This window comes from Lampetra fluviatilis, chromosome 9, assembly GCF_964198595.1.
Source record: "Lampetra fluviatilis chromosome 9, kcLamFluv1.1, whole genome shotgun sequence".
NCBI classification, from domain to species: domain Eukaryota; kingdom Metazoa; phylum Chordata; class Hyperoartia; order Petromyzontiformes; family Petromyzontidae; genus Lampetra; species Lampetra fluviatilis.
Window position 1 is genome coordinate 4058100 of NC_136283.1, and position 25753 is coordinate 4083852.

The following is a 25753-nucleotide window of genomic DNA, read 5'->3' on the forward strand; positions in this document are numbered from 1 at the left end:
TAAGAGTGTCCTATATTTTATTAGAAACAAATCCTAAACAGCAATATAATAGGGTGTTCTTCATTAAAAGGCTTTCACCACAAATCCGTCTCCTGTAACCTTCCAGGAAGAAGCCTTCCTCCTATTACAGCAACGTACCCTGTACATGCACAGCTCTATTGCAGAGCTCCGCAGAACACAATCCAGCATTGCCCTTGCTGCCGAAGCCAGTGAATTTGGGTAATCTTTACAGATGCTCTTATTCAGGGGTTCCAAAACTCCAGTCTTCACAATCCACCACGCGTCCTTCCACGTTTACCAATTTACACGGCATTCAAATACAAATGTAATTGTTCCACGCTGCACACATCTGATGATTGTTAAACACGTCCCACGCGACGAAGGGAAGTAAAAGCGAAAAACCATGCAATGCACTTATATACTGTGCATGCAGTAAGAAACTAAAAAAAGCAGGAGCATAACCAACACACATGTATGTTGTTGTTGTTGAACAAAATCTATAAATACATGTTTGACACAGTTAAGCCATCGTTTAAAAAAAATTGCCAACTCAAATTCATACATATATAAATCCGAAATGGAATAGGCAGTGCCCACGTGGAACATTCCACGGTAACGCAATTACACGACCAACGCAGGCCACAAAGACATTTCATTCGATCCAATTCAATCCAATGAGCGTTTGTATGAGCATCGTATGAGGGCATTTATGCACGACAAAAGCCCAAAATGATGCTCACGTCAAACTCTTGATCAAGATCTGCTGTTCCGCGCTGTAATTACGTTACGGTGGGACTGACCGTGTAACTACACATTATACCCGAAGCGATGACGCTTCGTGATACAATTGCATGTACGCAATGGTGTTGTGGAAGCTGTCCAGTCACACTAATGGGCAACGATAGCCATTCCCCATTCGCCGTGACTCGAGGCCAATGATTTAAGCTGAAATCGCGTCGCCTCCACGGGGTGTCCCCCGTGTCACATTCAACAGGCGATGCCTCGAAACTCAAAAAAGCAAGGAAGCGGGCATATCACTACCTGCAAAGCATTACCCAAATTGGACTTGGCAGCAGATGATGCTTTCAGCTGTAAGTTTCAGTAACCTTTTCAAATCACACCGCAAAATCATCATTACTTTTGATACATTGGTAATGAACTTGCGTAATAGTAGGAAAAAAACCAGCTACACCACCTACTGTATATCCACAAAAAATAACAGACACCAGTATAACAATTTCAAATTAACAGACTTATTGCACAACAAAATAAAGTTGAGTATCCTCTACAAGGAACTGTTTGATCCCATCACCCATACTCACAGCCATTCCCAATCCCCTCCACCACCACAGAACAAATACAGCAAAAGTCCTGTTATCCGGCATTTTACCATCCGGAATGCTCGATTAACCGGCATTTTTCATGACGGCAATACAAATCTTCCTTCGCTTATCTGGAAAAAATTCCGACAGCCATCCAGCATCTTGCCGTGCGCTTATCACAGAGGGGTCGTTTACGGGAGCTTCAGACAGTACTGTCCTACCGTATACCGTACTCTAAACTGCCCCACTGCTTCTCTAAGATCAACTTAGAAAGCTCTACAAACGACCCGTGAGTGCCTCCGTAAAAAGTGTATATTATTTCTCGTACGATACATTTTGGCTTAGTTGATTTCTTTAAATGTACTTAAGTACTTGGAAAATTTGCTCAAACATAGGTTTAACTGCCAGTATCAAAAAAGTCCCATAATATAGCTGCTCACCCCGCGCTATAAATGCTCTGACACGTGGATTGTCTTTGTACTCTTCGCCGTTTGGTCCCACACCGATGAGACTAGGCCATGAAGGCTGCCGTCTCTGGTGTAGGCCAATCAGTGTCAAAGGCAATGCTCGTATATTATCAGAGCATGTTTGTTTGCATGTTCACCACAAGTAAGTGTGGTTAATGCAGACCTGATTCCTTGCAAAAAGGTATTTATTTGGTCTTTGAACATCTTAACACCTGCTTTATTGCCAGAAAGGCTAAAACCTTATCGAATTGTTCATAAGTAACTTATCAGATAACTGGCGTATTCGATTAACCGACACTTCATTCCCCACGGATACCGGATAACGGAACTTTTGCTGCAAACTATCAATTTACATTCTACGCAATTAACAGGTGCTTGGACTGCGTGTAATTACAACTTCCAAATCTCCCCAGTTACCCTGAACATTACCGATGCTCTTGTGAAGTGCACCCAATGACGCCAACAGTGTCCTCAGGAAGGCTGAAATTGCATTCCACTTTGCCTGCCGAGGTCCATGAATAGAGGTGTGCCGCTCTTTGCATCAGTTCTACTGTAACTTACGTGTTGAACTTCTTTCGCACCATACGTGCAACTATGTACGGCCTCTGCTACAATTTCCTTCAAACGCTTTTGGGATTAACTTTTTTTCTCACAAATGTCAATGCGCATTAGTTTTTCAATTTAACTGCTCGACTCTCGCTTCATATTCCCCGTGTAATTGGAAATGAGTTAGATATGTCGGGGTTTATTGTCTTTTGGGGAGTGGGGGGGAGGAAAACACAAAGCCTTATTTTTCATACGCCATGTTGTGTAAACGCAAACAAACCAAATTGAATGGAATTGTTGACTCCTGTTCCCATTGCAAAAAAAAATGGCATTAGTACCCAGGGTGGGTGTGAAACAGCTGTGAAGCCCCTGCTTTCCCCCACCCACTCTTCCCCCCGCTGGGCAGTAGAGGCTGTCCACTCGCACAGTTCCTGGCATGGGCCCAGCCATTGTGCTCGGTGGCGTACAATTTGAATAACAAGAGAACGCTCGAATTGGCTAAAGATAAAGAGCTCAAGAAGACATAAGTGCAAGTAGAGGGCATTGACTGCGCACCATTGACAGAGGGGGGTACAATTATTCGTGCCTGCCGGGAGACTTTCACAAATCAACGCAAATCGGGGCAGTAATTCCATCCGATAATTGAGAATGTATCGTCCCAATTTTACAGTCTCCTTTGCATTGTTTTTTTCTTTCTTTCTCGTTTGTGCAGTTTTGCTCACATCATAACCCTAAATGAAATAATTGCATATCTGCACAAATGGAAACATCGATTATTACAGAGCAATCTCATGCACGTATCAATAATCTTAATTATCTATAAATAAATCATTGACTCGATGGATCTTTACACCCCTAATTGACATTGCTGGGTCATACATGCTATTCATGTATAACATGGAGTACATTACTTCTTTAAAAGAATAGAAAATTAACAAAGTTGCAACAAAAACAGGTCTGTCTGTCTACCAATGAATAAGTGCTTTCGAAGCCAACCCTGACTATTAAACCCATCGCATGTGGAATGGAAATACGAAATGCCTGTCAATGCTGTCATGTGACGCAAGTGCCCAGTTATATCAGTTCCAATGGGATAGGATAAACAAAAACATTTGAAAGTCTAATCTCTTTATAAAGTTTAGCTTCATTCTACTTTTAGGAGGACAGAATGAATAATTAAGTTTTTTTAACATAAGGTTAAGAGCCGACACAAACACGTCAAATGTACAATGCATAAATATGGTAAACATGCTTTTGCATGTATTGCTTAACAACCAATGCATTTGTGAGCAAATTGTATTTTTTTAAGCACGGTAACATAACTGATTATTTGTGTCCACTATTTAGCATAATACTAATAATTTACATACAAATGGGTGTTCATGCATAAAGCTCGTGATTTAGCAGCAAATTGGCCCAACACAGCATATCGCCAAGATCAAACTATTTGCTGTGAATTACAATCTCCCACACTTGCCGACAACCACAGTATCTGCATTCAGTATTCACATCACATCTGCTTTTAAAAAAATATAAGCAACAACGCGTGTCATAATTGATGCGAATTCACACGTTGCACAGCCTTCCATTGTCGATGCAAATCGAACAGCAAATATTTTTTGTTTCATATAATAATAGACATCATCATCAGCCATGATCAATTCCACTGCAGGATGAGGGCCTCTGAAAGCCATTGCCATCAACGTCTCTCAGTCCTGCGATGGAATAATTCACCTAACACACCTGCACGTGAGCGGACACCATCACTCCACCACCTCGGAGGAGGAGGATGACTTGCTCCCCCGGGGCACGTTCCCTCCTTTGACTGCCATTCCTTCGTTAGTCTCCATCCATCGGCCACCGTCCCTTCAAGACATACGAGTTTTTCCATTCCGGAGATATTACCGCCCTGGCTAGTTAGAAGAACAATACCATATTAAATTTCGATTTAAAACTTTCGTGACTGCAGGGATTCATCTTCTTGGTTCTTTCGGTAAAGTTACGTAGAATGGAAATAATAAAATAATAAAAAATACAATAAAAATAAAACATAAATAAAATGTTTTATTATATATTTTTATTTGTATTATTTTTATATTTTTATTAGGTTTATTTTTATTATTTTATTATTTCCATTCTACGTGACTTTACCGAAAGAACCAAGAAGATGAATACGATATTATTCACGTTAATCTTTCATTCATGTTCCCTTCAACGATACTTATTGTTGTCGTGTAAACAAGACATGCGATACCGCACAAAGCCAAAATACAACAGCTGGATGGCTATGGTTAACAAGTCTCTACAATCTCGAGCATGCCAAGACACTAAGTAAATTAAACATGATGTCATTAAACTAATATGTAAAGGCTCCTCTTAAATGTAGTTATAGATAATGCATGAATTTCATTGGGCTCTCACCGGGTTAACGGCATTGAATTGAATTATATTTTTAACGAATACATTAGCCGATTTCCACTTCATTCTTGTTCAGTGTTATTTATTGGTCGCATCATGTAAGAGCTTACAGAGCTATAGTTATAAAATAAACATCCGTATCCACTTTAACTTGACAGTTGAAGAAACAGTTGATTCAAGCAACACTGGTAAATAAGGAATGCAAATCTATTATGCACACAAACTATCAAAAACGAACCCGGTGCAAACCCTTAAGACAGAAACAACGCTGCATATTGTACCAAAAGGAGAGTGACAGGAAACCACAGAGAAAGCACAAGACTAAAGGACGATGTCGAATGAAAACATTTCTCTTGCTTCACCGGGGAACTTTGAGAGCGGTTTCACTCGACTGTGACGGACTTGGCCAAGTTGCGTGGGAAATCCACCTGCACAAAACACCAAAATACAAACTCATGTCACTTTACACTTGCTCGTTGCTCATTAAAGGCACTCAAACACATGTTTTTGTTTCTTAGAAAAAATGTGGGGGGGGGGGGTCTTTTTCGAAATGTGTTCCAATGTTGTTGTACGTGGTGTTCCACGGGACGAAGAGTCCATTCAGAAATCTTACACAGCACCTCCACTTTTATTAGAAAAAACAAATTAACACAGAAAGTATTAAATATTGTTAAGAATGCATTTTTATTCATCACAAATTGGATAGATGCACTCTTGCTATGAGATTGTCACATGACAGTCAAACCAATAAATCAACGGGTTTTTTCTTCTCAGACTTGGAATCTTGCCCGATTCAATTTCAACACCGATTTTAGTTTTGTTGTGCACTCATTGGTGACCACCAAGATGAGACCACTGAGTGGCTGCACTTGAGAAGCCCGTTTAAAGCTCGGGCAGTTGCACAGATTTCAACCCAAGATCTCAGGAATGATCAATGAAAACATGTCAAGGTCAAGACGTTGAATTCCTTACAATTTATTGAGCCTATCAATTGAAACATATAGCTAGAAGAACCTCTTTTAGAAGTGCCCTTGCATTGGATAATATGCAAAACAACCGTTTCAAACCTAAAATAAAAACTCATTCTCAAGACTTCCTCATTAAATGCATTATGAATAACCCTGGAATTTGATCTGCATATTATTTGTGAACCATTGTCATTAAAGTGCTGCTGTAAGAGCGGGCGTCTGCCATGTGGAACATATTGTGTTGTGCATCTGGTCCCGGGCGAGCTGCGACGGCGTTCTCCTTCGCATTAATGGGGCGACGTGGGCGGGGAACAAGCTCATCTTGTCGCGATACCAGCGGCGCTGACATTAGTGAAGGTGACGGGATCAGTGGAAGGGGGTACGGCCGGGCATGACAGCTCGCCGCTTTACTACACTACAACCACAAAATAAAAATAGCAAAGGGGCTTGCTGCCGTACTGAAGTTGGAGCGGGAGGAGGATGGAGAGGGGGGGGAGAATAGAAAAAAATGTAAATTGCAAACCCCCATGCCCACGACCCATTTTTTTTTTGTTGCCATCACGCAAGTCTGATCCACAGACCCGAGCGCCAGAGCTCGCGGCAACTGTCAGCAACTCGGCCGCCGACATGCCGTCAATTTTCTATGGGCCTCGACTGCAAGCCGCCGGGCTCACCGCCAGGAAGTACGTTTGCTCAAGCAGAGCCGGGCTGGACTTTGATATCTGAAAATGATGTAGGGCGCTTCAGCGAGTTTATATTTTTTATGCTCCGACCCCCCCACCCCGACTAAGGTTGAAAGTATAAATGCATTAGCTCGGGCTGTCTGTCTGTGTCTCAGGAGGGGTCACAATAACTTTTGCAAAGATGATCCACGATACTACATTTTTTTTTTAAAGTTGTGTTGCTATTTGGGACTTAGCTTCGAGAAAAGCAGTCAAATTGATAAAAGGATTGCAACAAATTTGGCGATTTAAAAAAACAGCGCTTAAATCATTATGTTTTAGCTGCCACTATGATGACATCATGACATCACATCATTAAGTGTAATGTCATCATTCTATGTCTCATCATGCGAGCGTCTCCCCTCCCGATGACGTGATCACGCGTGACCAAGTCTCAGATTCTGGACGCCGTGCGCAGTGTGACAACCACATTTTGGACGGCGTGAGAGAATCTGTTCGTGGGCATATTTCTTCCTTGTTTTCACTTGAAATGCGCAAAACTTACGTCAAAGCCACGCAAGACAGCCAGATGGTAAGACAGGAGCTGCAGGGGGATGACGGTGAGGACGCCCTGCAGACAGTCCACCGTGTGCGGCAGTTCGATAGTGCGGTACGCGAGCAGCTTCGACTCGTCGTCGTTTTTCTCGCAGATCAGGATAGGCCGCCCCTGCAGACACGGAGGTCGGTGAAAATGACGGAATCAGAATAATCGGAATCTTTATTTAGACTGGAGGAATCCGATGAGCTATGAAGCTCTTTTTCACAGATGTACAGTATGGGTGGGTCAACAAGTCACAACAGCGCAACAAAACAAAAAAACGATAAGAGTACAAAATATAGGAAATGGTAAGCAAGTCGCTAAGTATACGTTTCTTGCGCGGGCGATACAGTTACAAGCCCTCAAAATCCACGTGCGCGTGATGGCGGGTGATTTGACTCCTCGCTTCCCGCCCCGTGCGTGTAGAGAAAGCACAAGTCACAAGTGTAAATATGAATCGGGGTCGGTCACGTATGAGTGGGTCCGCGTACTCTGAGCCCGCGTACTCGAGACCTTACTGTAATAACGGGGTGGAGCGGTGGCAGCGTGATTAGGGGAGTGCGCCATCAACCCGGCAAATGGAGCTCAATTTCGGCCACGACTAACATCAGTAATATCTAAACTCGTCCCTCACAAACCCGCACTGACCAGTGTGGTGAAATATGGTGAAGCCCCATGACCGACGTGGTATGGAGAGAGGTTATTGCTTTATCCAGCAGTGGATTGATAACATAATATCCGTTTAACCATTTTGTATAGCTGCAGTAACGTTCAATATATTGCGCTTATATAATTGTACACACTGTTGGTAAACATTAAACTCCTCGACCTCCGTTTGGCCAACTATTCTTTCCGGTGTGAGATCTAAAACTCCAATGGCAAACAACAAAACAAATGGATGTATCCAAAAGGCAACTCCATGCAGTTGTGAAAGAACTGTGAAAGAGATGAATCTGACCTTTCTGGCCACCACTTGCTGAAGTGCGTTCTGACATTTGGTGTGCGTGGGGTCTTTCATGATGATCATGATGACAGGCATGAGCTTGTCCACCAGTGCGAGGGGCCCATGCTTCAGCTCCCCGGCGAGGATGCCCTCCGAATGCATGTACGTGATCTCCTTGATTTTCTACATTGTTAAGAAATAAAACAAAATATCCACACACGTTTCACGAACGCGTGCTTCCGAGTCGCGTGTTTCAATTTTATTTCCCTTTTCCATTTTCCAACCCGGCCGGGTGGATCTGTGTGGGTAGAGCGAGCGGCTCGCAAAGGTGCGAGCTCAAATCCCGGTTGATTGTGTGACTAAGAAAATCATGCTTGTCCTTTGGATATAATCACTCCTGCAAAAGGAACAAGGAAATTCCACCACTGGCTCAGATTTGTAAGCAGGAGCTTCTGTTTATGCCTCTCAGTGCTCATCTGAGAAGGAAATCACTTAAAAAATGTCCACATTAATTAATCATTGCCTTTGCCTGTTTGTTTCTATGGCAAACAATGTGGGAGAATATACCAATTTTAAACTAGAAGCAAAAATAACAGCCTGGGAAACAGCGAAGACCTTGAGCTGTCCTGACAATACACACACGAGACAGAAAATGGAATGGAGCATGCATTTTGAACTTAAGTGTAGCCATATTTACCATATAATTAAATAATAATCTAACAGTCTCCATAAATGCAATAGCAATTGTTTTAAGAGCCTGGATTCTAATTACATTGATACATTTTACAATAAACATTCTGCTACAAGAGCAGGAATTAGGGAAAAAAAACGATTTTATATACACTTCACACCACAAAATGAACTGATTTATAATAAAAAGAGATGATACTCCTGTTAATATAGAGATTAGAAAGTCATTATGCACATTATAAATCATGCACAATTCAACCACAACAATACTAAAGCCCCAGCTTCTCTCTAAGCGCCCAGCTGAGTGCCAATGCCCTGTCAGTAGCCATTTCAGCAATAACATGTTGAATCGGAGCATATGAAACCTCATTTACACTCTCTAATTAAATGCAGCTTACCACATGCTAATTAGCAGCCTAACGAGGGGATAAGTTATGCAAAAATTAAACGCAAAGAGGACAATCTGTTGTAGATTAGGGAAACGCATGTAGGAAGCCACATGCAGACACGTGGATAACGGGCTACAATTAGGGTTAATCAATTTAGTATTCCAATGTGCATCGCGCAAAGACTACGCCGTGGTCAACAGCCACTTTAATTCACATGTGAAACTGAACTGTTGTTAGCGGCACACTTCAGTCGTAAAATTGATAAGGCACCTCAATGGAATTTAAGCTTTGAAACCGATGTGTCAACAATGAATGTGTCCAATTTTATTTGTCCACACTGCAGCGGGGGCAGCGGTGATTACAGGGGACTTGGCAAAACCTCAAAATCCATTGGGCAATTTGAAAATCCATCCAGTTGAATGGAGCTGTGTAGGGTCACATCATCGGATCACACATTACTTCATTCTCGCGGCCCAAGTAAAGATTACACACTCTCACAACTGAAATGGCCCTCATTCAATCTGCATTTACGCTTGGGGACGGCCACATCAATGCTCACTGGTCCCTAGATCGCAGGCTGAAAAAGGGCCCGTCAACAAAAATACAAACATACAGAATGCAGTTCTACCTACAAAATGCTAAATAATAGCTACCGCTGCCTACTGGAAAAAAAAAATCTCTCTTGCGTATTTCATGCACGTCAATCAACACCACAATAATATCATACCAGAGCACCCTCCATGCAGGTGGCATAGTTGAAGCCACGTCCCATCACCAGCAGGGATCTCTGCTGGTAAAGCTCATGAGCGAGCGAATTGATCTGATCATCCAGCGCAAGCACCTCTTTAATCAGGTCTGAAATGAAGAACAAAAAATTATTTTACATTCGTACGACACGTTATAATCATTACGCTTATTTCATCTAGAAGCTTTTTCAGGAGGGTTCTGCATTGGAATTCATTTGTTCGTTTCTCAATCCGCTTGACCTGGTGAAGGTCGCAGCGGCAGCATGTTGAGTAGGGCGGTCCAGACCTCCCTCCCTTTCCCTGGCGACAGAATCTAGCTCTTCCTGGGGAATTCCCAGGCGTTCCCAACCCTGCCAAGCGAGATTGTCCTGCCAGCGTGTCCTGAGCCGGCCCCGGGGTCTTCGCCCAGTGGGACGTGCTCGGTAGAGTTCCAGGGGGAGTCTATCGGGGGAGGCATCCTTACAAGGTGCATTGGAATGTTTGGCCAATTCCGCAAATGAATGTTTGGATTCATGTGGGAGGGAATCGGAATACACAAGAGAAAGGCCATGCATAGGAGGGGGGTAACACTCAGCATGGCCATCTCCTGATGATCTTCCAGCATCACTCACACTTGGCAAGCAATGGTCGTCACCAATAAAAACACAAACTTGACTCAAGCAACCCTGCTGCATAGCCTCAAAACATCTGATGAGATTGGCATTTTTGGACGACTTGATCGCATGCATCCTGTGCACGATGCATGATCAGTTTAAGACGTAGGCTTTCGCAACCAATATTATCCGCAATAATAATAATGCTAATTTGTAACGCGCACAACTTTCACTTGCCCGAAGGCAGCGACCCTGAGATGCGGAGCCCAGCTCAGAGATCCGCTCAGTAAGTCAATTGAAAACATGGTTAATTTTTTAAAGGTGCTTAAAGTTGCTAAAGCGTCAGTGCTGCGAATGTGGAGGGGGATGGCGTTCCAGGTGGAGGGGCCAGCAACATATTTTTATCACTTCAGGTCTCCAGTCTATAGTTGCTGACTATTTTCATTTCACGAATTGTCAAAAAATGTCAATGATCCTTGCCTATTGTTCAATGATGTCCGGGAAAACATTGAATTGATTTAACTTCTGAAAATAAGAGCTTTTTCCCCACAAATTACAACCATTCAAGCTAACCAAACAGTGACAGTAATAATTAAATCAACATATTTATACAACACTTGTGCAAACAGTGCTTTGAGTCACGCATTGACACACACGTGCAGCACATCATCTGAAAGTAATACTGCCCACTCACAGGAAATATGAACAATGCGAGCAAGCAAATGGAATGTATAAATGGCAATCTTTACGTGAACCTCAATCGAGCAAACTCTGAATACAATTCGGTCGCTTTCATTACAGCTGCTCAATTCTGGAAGACGGAACATGTTCAGCGTAGGGGGAATACCAAAATGAGAAAATAATTAATCATCCCATCAGCAGGGTGGGACAGTGCACATCCGATAGGCGGAAAAGGTTGGTGGTATTTGAGGCTGGTGCCCGATATTATTTAATTAGCTGCTAATTAATGACACCTAGTCTCTGTGAGGCACTGTGCAAAAATATGAGAAGCAATAGAAGCATTTCATAGCATTTTATTGCAATTTTTTTTTTCGTAAAAAATTGTAATGAATGTAATTCAGTAAGCCTAAAACATTTTGGCAAATACGTCTGTGAGTTTTGTTTTGTGAAGGGCTTTGTCAGGCTAATGCAGCATGTTTGGCTTTTTCAATGAATTCCAATCAGTTGTTTATAAGTAACTAGCTTTGGCGCCTCCTTTGGAATAATCCCGCAACCGTAGCCCATATGCACAGCAAGGTTACACGGTACACAGAGTGGGTCATCCTTGTAACACTTCTGGTTCTTAAGTTAAAAGTGGAATAACGGCCATTTTTTTTTTTATATATAGCAATAGCAGAATGATGATGAAAACAAACATCTTTCAATAAATATGGCTATAATGATGATGTATTTATATTTCAAGTCCGCCATCTGTGAACTGCTGTCGAGCAAGCTCTGAATTTTTTAGCATTTTTAAAAGTGAGATTCTTTATTAGCGGATTATTTATATACAACGTATGCTTTATATTACTTTTGGTTCTAGAGTTAACAGAATGCAATTTTTTTTCGAACAAATCAACAGGAGTACCAAGAATTCTAGATTTGAAGCTTTCGTGACTGCAAGGATTCATATTCTAAGGTTTTTTCGGTAAAGTCACGTAGGTAAAACATCAAAATTAATACAAAATAAAATAAAATAAAAATCACGACGTTTCGGAGGGCAACACAAGTCTCCGTCATCAGGTGGATTACATCTTGAATCATTGCCTCACTTGATGTAGCTAATCTGGCTGTGACGGTCCCACCTGATGACGGAGACTTGTGTTGCCTCCGAAACGTCGTGATTTTTATTTTAATTTTTATTAATTTTGATGTTTTACCTACGTGACTTTACCGAAAAAACCTAAGAATAGGAGTACCAAGACGCTCAGGACATTGTTCATGTTGGGCGATTGACAACGGGGGGGGGGGATGTTCACCTGGCAGAGTGCGGAGAGCACTGATGATCTCTTGCCTGCGCTTCTGCATGGACAGGCGGTCGTCGCACATCATCAGGCTGAACATCACCAGTGCCACGAACTGGCTCGTGTATGCCTGGGGAACACGCGCACACGTACGGCCAAGCAGATTTAAAGATACAAACTCATCATGGCCAATGGGCATTTAGCAAATCACTACCACCCTCCCGCCGTTGTCCAACAGTGTGATGAGTTGTCATGATTCAGTTTAAGCATCGATATATTTTCGTTAAGTTTTACTATCCGCTTTGTATTTTTTCATTATTCTGTCTCATCAACCTTACATGTATGATGTATCTCACACTAATATTGAAAAATAATAATAAAAGTGGTCTTCGGCAGTTTTGAGTGTAAGACACATCACATTACTAAAATTCACAGGACTGTAATTTAAACAAATAATATATCATGACGTCATTCAGACGCTGTCTCCCCGACAGACCTGGTCTTCACCTGAGGACGGCTGCTTGCGTTGTGGCCAAAACGTCGTGAAAATTATTTTATTATGTTTAATTTTTATTATTTTATTACTTCCCTTCTACGTGACTTTACCGAAAGAACCAAGAAGATGAATAATCCCTGCAGTCACGAAAGCTTTAAATCGAAATCATTCAGTAACATTAAATTTGCGCTAAGCAAGAGCTGCATTTGAATTTCGGTCCTCGCTGACGTCTTGACGGTGAGCTGCGCGACAGCTCACCTTGGTGCTGGCCACGCCGACTTCCGGCCCGGCGTTGATGTGGATGCCGCAGTCGGTCTCACGTGAGATCGAGCTGCCCACCGTGTTGGTGACGCCCACCGTCAGCGCGCCGCGCTCCTTGCAGTAGTGCAGGGCCATGAGTGTGTCTGCGGTCTCCCCTGATTGAAGCACACGTGGGGGGCAAAGCTAACCGCCTCCACTCGAGCCAATCCGTTCGAATATCCCGAGCTTCCGCGATAAGTGACACGGTAGAAATAGCAGGGCAACTTTGTGCGCTAAAATAAAAACGCCCAATCCTACGATTGCTACCTTGTGGTTACTAGACACCTCTGGTTACCACGGTTGGCTACGTACGGTGCGAAAGAAGTTCACACGTAATAATGCATCACTTTGTCCATTGAAATGTATCCTTAGACTCCTAAGCGCAGCGAATTGCACATGTACGAATTACTTATGTAAAAAAACATGAGCATTACATTCATATTTCACATTTAGGCTGAGTAGACAGTACAGATAAAAGCAACAATTAGTATATGCACGTATAAATGTCGTGTCAGTCACGGGATTTATTTGACCATACTTCCCTCACTGCACTGGTCAGTACAGTTTATTTAAGGGGACCCAACACGGATGCAGATATCACTTGCCACTGACAATAGCTGTAAGCCAGGAATCACAACATCAGTCTCCGGGTTCACAGCTCAGTGTGGAAACCACCGCACCAGTAACTTCACGCCTACTTGATGCCGATGGTAACGTTTCACATGCATGTTGCAGGACTCCAGTTGACAAAAGCCTAATGCTAAAACACTTCATTGGGCATTGTGCGGGATTCCAAAGAACCCACATTCCTGCTCTGTGATCTCTAAATAACCGAGGCAGCATTTGGACGCCCCCAACACATCCGCGTCTTGTTGCGCTCGTCGACGGGCTTTCAAAAAATCTTACCCGACTGGCTGATGAAGAAGCAGACATCATCTCTGAAGACGGGCGTGTTGCGGTCAAGGAAGTCGCTGGAGAGCTCCACCATCACCGGCAACTCCGTCAGCTCCTCCAGGATTTGGCGAGTCTGAAAGCAAAGCGCACCCCACATCCACGTGACGAGTCAGAGCCATCGCGTCGCACTATGCAGCGGAAAAGCCTTGCCGCTGCCAACACTGGGAGTCAAGTCCAAAGACTTCTTTTGTCTGGGAGGGTACTGACCGCAACGCCTGCGTGGTAGCTGGTGCCACAGCCGATGACAATGAGGCGCCTGCACCGTCTGATCTCTCTGATATGATCCTTCAAGCCTCCCAGCAACACTGCGAACAGGTGCACACATGAGAAAGTTTGCCCGGGGGTTTTTTTTTTATCAAAGCTCATATACGACTGACGAGCATGAATAGCATGAGGCATGGCTAGGGGCTGTAGGTACAGAAAATTTGTCCACCTGTACCTGTGAAGTCGTCGAAGTTGACGCGGCCACGCATGGTGTTCACCACAGACTCGGGCTGTTCAAAGATCTCTTTCTGCATGAAAGAGCTGTAGCTCCCTGCATTGAGAATCCAACAGCAAACAGATGTGGGCCCACGTAGGCACGTGTGAAGGGGCACATTTGCATTGCATAACACAGGAATTGCTCCAATGTCAAAGTGCCACGGCAAAAATCTCAGAAATATGCTAAAGTGCGTTTAAACTACCGCATATCATTAACACAAATGAAGATGTATATCGTGTAATTTAACACAAGCGCCATTCTAATTAGCCTAACCTGGATTTCTACAGAACACGCGTAACACAAGGTCAAAGCTATTTGTCAATGAAGTTTTAAACAAAATTCTTGTTTTACTCTGGCTGCCTGCACCAACACTGTAGCAACCTGGAAAAAAATATTGCAGTCCTTATTTAGAATTTTAAAAGGAGACGGTGTGGAATTTGAGGTCAATCCCCCCATTGGGAGTTCCGGCTAAAGGGTTACGCAAACGTCATATGTGCCCACGGTAAGAGAGAGCAAGAGCGCAGGCCCGAGGGCCCTGGGCTAGTGACGCACCCTTCATGATCTGCTGCAGTTCCATCTGCAGGGTCTGGATGGCACGCGCCGGGTCATCCCCAGCAGTGCGCTTGATGCGGTGGATGGAGAGACGACCGTCCACAACCGCCGCCACGTCGTCGTCCTCCAGGAAGATCACGCGGTTCGTGTGCTCGATGATCGCGCTGCGAAATCGGACACGGGTGGGCGGCAATGTCACTCTGCCCGCCGCCGCAGGTGTTCGTGTGGAGGAGGGTTTACTAAAGCGCAGCAGTCACTCAAAAATCTAAGCATAAACACGATGCAATTTACTGTAAGAATAGCAAATCCCTTTAATTATCACAGACAGCCTGATTATGTGTTTTTCACGAGGGTACTGAATGTTTTGACTAATTCCACTAACTGGTGATTGCAATGTGAAAAGCAGAGTACCTGGAGACATCCTACCGATATGAGGGGATGACTTTCAAACCTACGCGAATATTGATCAAATGTGTCGCTCTACTGCAAACTCTTGGCCACCACGCAGCTCAAGTCTAGAACACATGGTATTCCTAGGCGGTCAACAATCCAAGTAATAACCAGGCATGATTCTTATCAGATGCAAGTACATCTTCATTTACCAGTTGTGTAAAAGTCTGTAATTACTCTACTGGTTTTTTTCAGTGTTATTTAAGCTACAACGGTTGCAAAATATTTTCTGTCTTAGCATGTGAGTACAGTAATACCCCGGAGGTTTACGTCGGGGATGCGTTCCTGAAAGGTGCGACGATGAATATCGAAACGACGTCATTCAAACCGATTCGCAGGGTAGTAGGTGGAGGTGAAGGCCGAGGCGACGGATACGAGAAAGGACGGACGATGCTGTCAACGACGCGTGGCTTGAGGCGATGCAAATCAGGTAGCGGTGTTAATAATAAAGTGGCGACGTATTTGTGAAACTACGTAAAACGGGGAGACGTAAATCGGTGTATTACAGTACTATTAAACTGCAATATAATGGTTTGCTATGCCAATGGGCGCTTTGACAATGTCTTGTTGGAAAAAAAAAATGTTTGCAAAATTACGTCACCACATGTGCAATGTTATTGTATCGTGTCAAATGAATATTGCCAAAGTAATTTTTTGCCCATTAGCCATGGAAACCTGGTAAACTTAGATGCAACTCAAATAAATAAATAGCACAAGATATACGTAACCTAAAAGACGGTAACACAAATTAGACAACATCAGTCAAAATTTCAAAATCATCATTATAGTTTATATGGTGTCATTTCAAGGTACTTATCTAGTTAACCAAAAAATAGGCTAATAAAATAAGTCAACGGTTTGACACACATCCGAACTGGAAGTAGCAAAACAATTCCATCCTGGTCTGTCCGAATGTCCTAAACCACGGTTAGTTGATGAAGACATCTCCCTTACCAAGAAATGTGGGGGGAAAAATTCCATCTGAATTTAGTCATAATTAGATGTATGCTATGAGTAAGTAAAAAGCCACTTCATGATTAAACAAATAATCACCCGCATCTTTAAAGGATATGAAAATAAATCGTGGAACTGCCCTACTGGAATTTCGATTTAAAGCTTTCGTGACTGCAGGGATTCATCTTCTTGGTTCTTTCGGTAAAATAATTAAACATAACAAGAATTGTATTTTATTATGTTTTATTTTTATTATTTTATTATTTCCCTTCTACGTGACTTTACCGAAAGAACCAAGAAGATGCCCTACTGGAATGTTGAAAAAAGGGGTATTTTATGCCATTATCCTGAAGTACAGGACACACCTTGCATCCGATGCAAAATAATACTCCACACCAGTCTCTTCCCCAATCGGGTACAGACACGTGTCCCCATCAACCCGAGGCAGTGTTGATACAGCCTTCTTTTCCTTTCCTAAGCACACATACACACGCAACACCAACAAAATAACACGCAGAAATAAAGAACTTCAACCGCAAATCCACTTACCTTCACGTGGGATTACGTTTTCCTAAAATTAAGCTTCCGTTATAAATGTTACGATGATAGCAGAGGTGGGGAACCTACAACAGTCCGCAAATTTGTTTCATAAGGCTGGTGCTCTCATGAGGCCTACCCACTTAATTCAAAAACAGCCATCTAATCGTAACTTATCCATCAATGCATCTTAGCTACACTAATTTGGTGCAAGAGGAGAAGATTTGACCCGGCAGCAACAACGTATTTTTAAAGCTGCTCAGTCACTTCTGTCACTGCAAGAGACTCCTGCACGGGACAAGGTTTCTAAAAGTCCTATTTGGCCCTCAACAATCAGAATCTAAATACTTGTTTACACTGGAGGAATTCCGATGAGCTATGAAGCTCTTTCACAGAAGTCCAGTAAGGAAAAGGTTCCCCACCTCCTGTATTGCAGCCTTCAATATATGCCTGCTGATTGGAAATAAGCATGACAATGCAAAGATTCCGACACAATGTGAGGCCTATTTGCAGGTTACGACCAAGCATCGGCGTAAATCATTATACAATTGTAAATGCCAATTGGGTTTTTATTCATTAAATTTGTGTGGTTCATCAGTGTTTACCGATAATAAAATGATGATCATATGCACATGCATGCATCACTTAATTCAGTCAATGCCAGATACACATTTTGTTCTCCGAATAACAATAATAATGATACGTACATGTGAAAATATTGAAATTTAAATGACAGAAGTGTCTACATTACATATGCAAAGATTATACTTGCCGAGCTGGAGGCAAGCACTGCAAAAAAAGCCTTCTCCAGCCAAACACAGCATATGATAATCGCAGGCAGCAAATGATTGCCTAAATTAAGTTCACACAATGGGAACAGACTTATTATTCCTCCACCCTCACCATCACACCCCAACACCAAGAATGATAATCAAATATCCCATCTCTGCACACAGATAGCAAGTGGATTCTATAAAAGGGCTAGAAAGAAAGCGGAGGTCTTGACGTCTGACGAGCAGTACTCGCCATCTTCATCTGCTTTCCACTGGGTAGTGAGCTGGTGCAATGCTGATACTTGCTTGTCAGCTGGGTAGAAAGAAGGCGTGTGTGGAAACACATGCAACCAACAAACAATAAAAAAAAATAAAAAATGATAAGACTGCATTTCTGTTTAAAAAAAAAAGATGTCAGTTGAAAGAGGGTACTTAGGGGTGATGTGGGTGCTGCCTGCCAACTTTGGCAGGGTGTCACAGCAACGTGCGAGTGCCTCACCACAGCGGTACAGGACGGGGATGTGGTCAGTTGAAAGCTTGTGTTTGCTTTGCACTCCAATCAGCAGAGGTCCTCCACGTCTGCACGTCCACAGTGAATGCAGAAAATGCGCATAGAAAAGTAAACAACGTGACAAACGCGCGTTCATTCATGTTGACTCAAGGGCTGAATAGGGGCAAAAATCACTACGAATATGGTTGTGGTTTAGCACACTTGCGGCTTCCAATTCAAGCTGTTAAATTAGTGCTGTAATGACCTTGTCCCCACCACCTGGCCTGGAAAGTGCACGCTCTTGAAGACCAAAGCAAATGCTCCTTCCTGCAACAGAAACAAAATGATCACACAAACTCCATCTTGACATATACAAATCAACCCCCCTTTAATCACAACATAATTACAATCCCAAAACTGATCTGAACAAGTTTTGAACAATATGCTCCCAGCATGCTAGATGGCCACAGCAGGCAACACATGCTTTCAAACTATCGAAGGGAACATGTGAGCTGTTGTTTTTATTTTTACATTAAATTTTTTATGAATCCCTTTCTACAGGTGACACAAACGAAATACTAAAATAAACTGAGAACATATACTTGGATAAGTTTAAGCATTAAATAAATAATACTGTACAGTGTCTTTATAAGCAATAAAATTAATGATTCAATGCCCTCCAAATGCTTCCTTTGCCCCACATGTCCCCACAACCACCCCTGCCAAACAAACACTCATTTGCCTAAATAATGAATTTTAAATTTTTATTTTCATATATTTTTTTCAGGGGCATAAACATTCATATACCTCCTTTGGAAATTTAGTTGTAACGATTCAGAGTTGCAATTATATGCAAGAAACGGTTCTTTATTTTAACATTGCTGTACAAGGCAGTGGCTTCTCGTAGCTGCAGTGGCCGTGTAAACTGATTACATGCAGTGTATTACTACTATAATATGAGCCAAGAATGTTTGTGTGTAATGCACGTGACGTCACTCCACATGCCGCACCCCCCCCCCCATCATTAATATTCATGAGCGGGTGAATTTTTACACTCACGCATTTTTTTCGCAAATTCGCTTTAAGTTTGACGTTTCTTTATTCAAAGTGAATCTAATACATAATTCTACGCAGCAACAAAGTGGATTTGGTGTCTTAATTTATTTCTTCAGCACTTGAGACAAAAGGTAAGTCTAATTTATGCTTAAACAATATGGTAAAATCGACATTTCACGGTGATTTTCCAGATATTGTATCGAATTCCAATTTATTTCCAACCCCAGCAATCGAAAGCAGAAGAGAATAAAGTATCAAAGCAGTGGATTTGAACAAATTGAAGGGGAGTTAAATACAGTGCTACGGTGACATGAAGTGAGGTATTTTATGATGTAGATTTGTGCAAGAATCACTGCTATTAATACAGTGCTACAGTGAAATGCAGTGAAGTGTTTGATGACATACTTTGGTGCAAGATTCACTGCCATTAAATTTACACAAGATACAATTATACTCTGCTCAATTTTTTCGTAAACGTTACAACTTCCGTCCTAGGACGAGCAAATAAGCTAGTATAAATATAAAAACATAAACTTTACACACAAGCCAATGCATAAGAGCTTAAACATCAATATTATTATGATGCATCGTTACCTCCGCTAAATTTACACAAAGATGATGCGTTTGACCACATTACCAGGAATGCACTCAATCTCAGAGATAAGCAGAATTTGGGCCAGGATGATGCTTGGATGGGTGACGACTAAACACAAACCAGGTGTTGTAGGCTGTGGGGCAACATTGTAGACAGCAGAGGGCAGTGCAGAAAAATATATCATTTTACTGTACTTCTACGCTCCCAGAACTATGGTTCCCATCTTCACCAACTCAGTGGCCAGCTTGGCGAGGTGTGATCAACTCACCACTATGATCGGTGTGGCGTGGGTTGGCCCTCATCCAGCGGTGAAATAATAAAAGGGAGGTACACTCCACAGCATGCACAGCACACAACACAAAGGTGTCACCTTCTGTGTACATGCTGCTAAGGCTGTATGTATGCTGAATTTCTTTTTGCAGCGTACGTGGCCAACCGTGCTAATTGGAGGTGCAACAAATGCACGTCTGGATGCCCCTCCCAGACATGCATTTGCTAGCAGCAGCGCGTGTCAGGTTTCCCCCTCCTCCCGTTAGCTGGCCTGTGCACAGCGCTGGAGCCACTCACCAACTGCTGGGTGACACGCTCCACCAGGGTGCTCAGGCTGATCTCGTTGCTCTCGCGGTTGTCGTACATGTACTTGAGAAGCTTTGGGATGGTCTCTGTGTCCGTCTCGGACTCAAACTCGTAGCCTTTGCTCTCCTGAAAATGAAATTAAAATGCCACCGGTTATTACGCTTTGAGATTTACAAAGCGTCAACATTTCAACAGCACCCCAACGCACTGTACTAGCAGACAGATTTATGCTTTCAATGTGTATTATTTTTTTGGGGCAAAAGAGAGTGCTATCATAAACAATGGAAGGTTTTGTGCCTGGTAGGGAGATGACAACACAGAAAGCTGGGGGATAGAGTTGCAGCCCACGGGGATAACAAAAGAGACACAGCTACCTCAGACTTCTTATAGGCTGACTGGGCACTGACAGAAGGCAATTGGTTACTAGAGAAAAAAGCAAATGAAGCATCTGAATAACGGATGTTTGAATGTATAGTAAATTGAAGGCATTCAAATTGTAATTTAATGTATAAATAAATCAAATGAATGGGATAATTTACACACTTATGGTATTACATGGATGTAGAAGCCAAGAATATACGTGCATTGTGGGGTGGAATTTACATAAGTCTTACATTAGAGAAATTATCTTTACATTTCGGGATATTTTCAAGTGTGACAGTTTCATAACAACCTGACTGCCCCTACTAGGTATATGTATATACACACAGATAATTAGGGTTCATTAGAAATTTTAAAACTTACCAAGAATTTCTTCAAGTCCTTGTAGTTGGTGATGATTCCATTGTGAATCACAACAAATTCTAGGAAAGGAAAATACATTATTTGAGTTCCAACACAAGGGACATTTTTGGGGTGAATGCATTGCCAGAGTGGCTAAGCCCAGAGGCACCTACTCACTCACCATTGTTTTTGTCTGACCGCTGAGGATGGCTGTTCACTGCATTGGGCTCTCCGTGAGTGGCCCAACGAGTGTGCGCAATACCCACGTGGGTCTCAAACTCGATGTCAAAGTCCAAGAAATCTTGTTCTGTGCAAAGCATGCAGAAAAACGTAACATGTAACATGCAGACGGTATACGTTTAAAAAGCGGAACATGGAGTGGTAAGTTGGGTAGCTTCAGCAGATGTCTTCCGAAGGACATCTGCCATCAACGAAATGGAAATTGTGGCTTCAGTGCCAAGTAACACACTGACCGCAGCAACTGGCATTCAAATTTCTAGTTAATATAGGAGTGCATTTGAATTTGGTTAGGAAACTAACGGATATTTTTTTTTATGAAAATGCACCCACAAGCATTATCTTATTACTCACTGTAGATCTCATCCTGCAAGGCCTTCACCTTCCCTCGTTTCTTTATGAGCTGGATAACCTTGGAGTTATTGTCCCAGTTCTTGTCATTTCCACCATCCACGGCCACTCCTGTGCACGAGACCACAAACCAGCAATATAAATCCTAGTCAACTTCAGATACTTTTTATTCAGAAGGCCAAAGTACTACAGATGTAGTTAAATAAAAGAATACCACATAAAAGGAAACATGCTACTCAGAATATAAATATCTCTTTGAAGATAAACACCTAATTTGTTCGGTTGTAACTGATGAGAACTAAGCTTCATTAAAAATGGAATCACAGTGAAGAGAATTCGAGTGACACTACTGTGGTGGATTTATATATTTTTTAAATTGGGAGTGATGTTACAATCATGCTTACAGGCGTGATTTAAAAATATTATTTTTTCCCTAACAAAATGTTCAAACTTATATCAGACAGCCCAGGAAACTGGCTGGTATGCATCTACAAGATAAGAGCATTTATGTTTTCTTTTTTACAATTTTTGATGAGGATGCAGGTGATAATTTATGTAAATATGTATGCATATTTGTTATAAGTAACAGGTGGCAAAATTATGGCATTCTAAAGTGAGACTGCATTAAGACCTGCAGAGTCATATCCACGGTACTCCAGCCTCTGCAGTCCCTTAACCAAGGTGTCCAGGATGTGCTTCCGTGAGCGAGGCACATTGTAGTTTAGGTAGGCGAAGATTCCTGCAAGGCAAAACAATCTACGATTACCATCTCTACATACTTCCTATACATTTTCAGGAACTACATTACTGCGTACTGCTTGTGGTTCGACAAAATATCTTGAGATTTAGCTCTGAACAACATGCGGTACAAAATTAAAACACATGAAAGAGATATACACGAACTAAATTAATTGGGCTGCAATGCCAATTCACGATAAAATGCTGCCAGACCACCGGTAAATTTCAAAGCAACAGAAAGCCTCCTCTTTCGGTAAAGTCATGTGACTTTACCGAAAGACCCAAAGAATATGAATTCCCGCAGTCACGAAAGCTTTAAGTCAAGATTCAACAGAAACCAGGCAGGAATGAGGTCAAACCCGACCACACGTCTTGTTGACTTATAAAATGTAGGTTTAAGTGGCTTTTTCACCTATGCCCTGCCCCAGCCAAGCCCATGAAAACAATTTACAACACTCAGAGCACCAAACTACGTTGGTATATATTTCGCCCTTTACCAAATACATACGTAACCGGTTAACATCAAACCAGCCAAAGTTAAAGTTCAAAGATGGATTGTTGCATCCTAAGACTATGATTTGGGGGAGGTCTTCATCCACTCATGGACAAATATGGGTAAGTGGATATATAATAACTAATGGTATATATGGCCAGAGATGCCAATTCAGGACTACAAATACATGTAACATTTGCATCAAATCGATTGAGGATATATTCATATATTCAGGTGTATTTAATAAATGAAAAAATATCTGGCCACGTGCAGCACAAACATTGGTCACATAAGGTCAAACAGAGTACAAAATTCATATAGTTTGTTATACACAATTTATCAAACAAATTGTTTGTGGTTACAGCCCATATTGGCAATACACACCCAAACATCAATATTACTAAGAGATTCTTTGGAGAAAAAACAATACAAGTTAGGGGTGTGTTACATTAAAAGTAGAGCAAGCAATGTGCATCACCATGGCATTTTGCCAGTAAAACAATTTCCTGCAGGCACAAAACAAATTACCACTAATTTTCGTAATAGGTCAGTGCTTCACTCTACTTTGACTACCTGGAAGCAACGTTTGCAACATTATCATTCGAATTACTGGAAGTAGATTATCAACTTCACCTAAAGGGACCTAATTGATTTGTTCAAAAATACTGGCAATTGACAGGCAAAAAAACACCGTTAAGGACTCTTAAAAAGTCACCATTAACTCATAATAACGTGAATACAACCGGACACAGCAAAGCTGTGTACACATTGGGAGGAAACATCCGGTTTCTTGGTTCTTGACATTGACATATTTTACGACTTTAAATCACGTACAGTACACAGGAACGAGATATGCTAACGGACACCATCACCAAACTGCACAAATACATGCAAACGTCACACCTACCAGGATATACAGTACACATCGTAATCCTAAATACACACAGCATAATCTCCCAAGAAAATACAGCCAGCGAGATATATACTTTATTATTTTGTCGACAGAAGCATAGGATTGTCTTCGTGTACTCTGGTTTCCTCCTACATGCAAAAAAAAACTACTGGTCAAAATAACCCAAAGGATCTACTGAAAATGACTCATTGTGGCTTTATTTAAAGAAAAAAAAAGAATTACTACAGGAACTTTTTGGAAAAAAATGTGCGACTCGCTTAAGATATGTCGAATACTGTACGTTAAATTGTTACTTGCATGACCCTTTTGAAAGAGCTATCTTTAAAAACGTGGGGACTATTTCCTGGACAAGCTAACATGCGTTAAACATACGAATTATTATACATCCCATAAAACTCAGTGAGGCTTACGGCGATTAAATGACGTAAATTAATCATGGATTATTACAGATATTTATTGTGACGGGCTATTATCTGGTATAAAGGTCACCGGATACAATAATGAAAAAGTCTATAGTGTCTGAGGTGTTTTGTTATAAATATAACGACAGGATTATCTTGTGTCCGTGACTTAAGTGCTGTAAGAATATACAACAATTTTTTTTAAAAGGATCCTTAAACTCGGTGAAACTTTATTGGATATATAATTTACATAAACCCTCCTGAAATAAATATTGAGCCCGATTGTATTAATATGTGTAGGATCCTAATACAATCTTGAAACAATTTCATTCAAACATTGCGTTACTGTGACTGAAAAAAAGTCAAAAATATTACACAAAATTGTACCTTCTTAACAACATCATGAGTTAAAACTAAGCTTTGATAAACAAAATAAAAAGCATTGCATCGCTATTAATAAACCCACAATTATCACTGCGCACGTTCAAACAAGCGAGCTCGCGTAGGCCGCGTTCGAAGCCCCGCTCTCGCCTGCTTCCCATACCGGGATGCTCGCCCTCAACCCCCGGGCCGCACCAACGGCGACACCCGGGCGGTCGGGTCCGCACCGCCCCGCAACGTTGCATAGAGAGACGCAAAAAAATCAAACCACGAACACCGGGCTGCTCACCGCACATGCCGTCGGCTTTCTCGGACGAGACTGTGGGGGCAAGGCAACGTCTTAGCGCGTGGATTCGGCCTTAGGGCGAGCGGCGAGGAGGCTGTGAGGTCGACTTGAGGCGCGCTGAGGCCGCCACTCCCAGCCGAGCGGGTAAACGTGGCAAGTGCCGAGGCGCGAGACTGGCGAGGGCACCGATTGGTCCAAGGCGCTGCGACGTCATTGGCACGGTGACGTCACACGGAGTGGGGGGTGAGTGGGGTTGGGGGGTGGGTGAGTGGTGAGGGGGGTGAGGGGGTGAGTGGGGGGGTGAGTGGGGTGGGGGGTGAGTGGGGTGGGGGGTGAGTGGGGTGGGGGGTGAGTGGGGTGGGGGGTGAGTGGGGTGGGGGGTGAGTGGGGTGGTGCGTGGGGTGGGGGGTGGGGTGGGTGAGTGGTGAGGGGGGTGAGTGGGGTGAGGGGGTGAGTGGTGAGGGGGGGTGAGTGGGGTGAGGGGGTGAGTGGGGTGGGGGTGAGTGGGGTGGGGGTGAGTGGGGGGGTGAGTGGGGTGAGTGGCGTGGGGGGTGAGTGGGGTGGGGGGTGAGTGGGGTGGGGGGGTGAGTGGGGGGTGAGGGGGGGTGAGGGGGGTGAGTGGGGTGGGGGGGGTGAGTGGGGGTGAGGGGGGGGTGAGGGGGTGAGTGGGATGAGGGGGTGAGTGGGGTGGGGAGTGAGTGGGGTTCGGT

The 25753-nt window shown here is 42.8% G+C and overlaps 1 protein-coding gene across 4 annotated transcripts; it reads right to left on the bottom strand.

Moving 5' to 3' along the window:
* Positions 1 to 25223, bottom strand: LOC144934135 (glutamine--fructose-6-phosphate aminotransferase [isomerizing] 1-like). 4 transcript variants are annotated; one of them, XM_078859600.1, is made up of 20 exons: positions 25047 to 25223; positions 22463 to 22570; positions 21835 to 21942; positions 21425 to 21550; positions 21265 to 21323; positions 20512 to 20646; positions 18559 to 18620; positions 18303 to 18382; positions 18057 to 18116; positions 16859 to 16967; positions 15090 to 15253; positions 14496 to 14591; positions 14264 to 14361; positions 14009 to 14129; positions 13061 to 13218; positions 12322 to 12436; positions 9731 to 9858; positions 7940 to 8107; positions 6949 to 7110; positions 1 to 5181 (listed from the first exon to the last, which is right to left on the bottom strand). In XM_078859600.1, exons 1-20 carry the CDS (start codon positions 25051 to 25053, stop codon positions 5137 to 5139), a joined length of 2109 nt encoding a protein of 702 aa, XP_078715726.1. In that variant the 5' UTR covers positions 25054 to 25223; the 3' UTR covers positions 1 to 5136. The 4 variants fall into 4 exon arrangements, with proteins under 4 accessions (XP_078715726.1, XP_078715725.1, XP_078715728.1 ...); XM_078859599.1 differs by having other exon boundaries at positions 14490 to 14591; XM_078859602.1 differs by lacking the exon at positions 18057 to 18116.
* Positions 25224 to 25753: the final 530 nt, after the last annotated feature.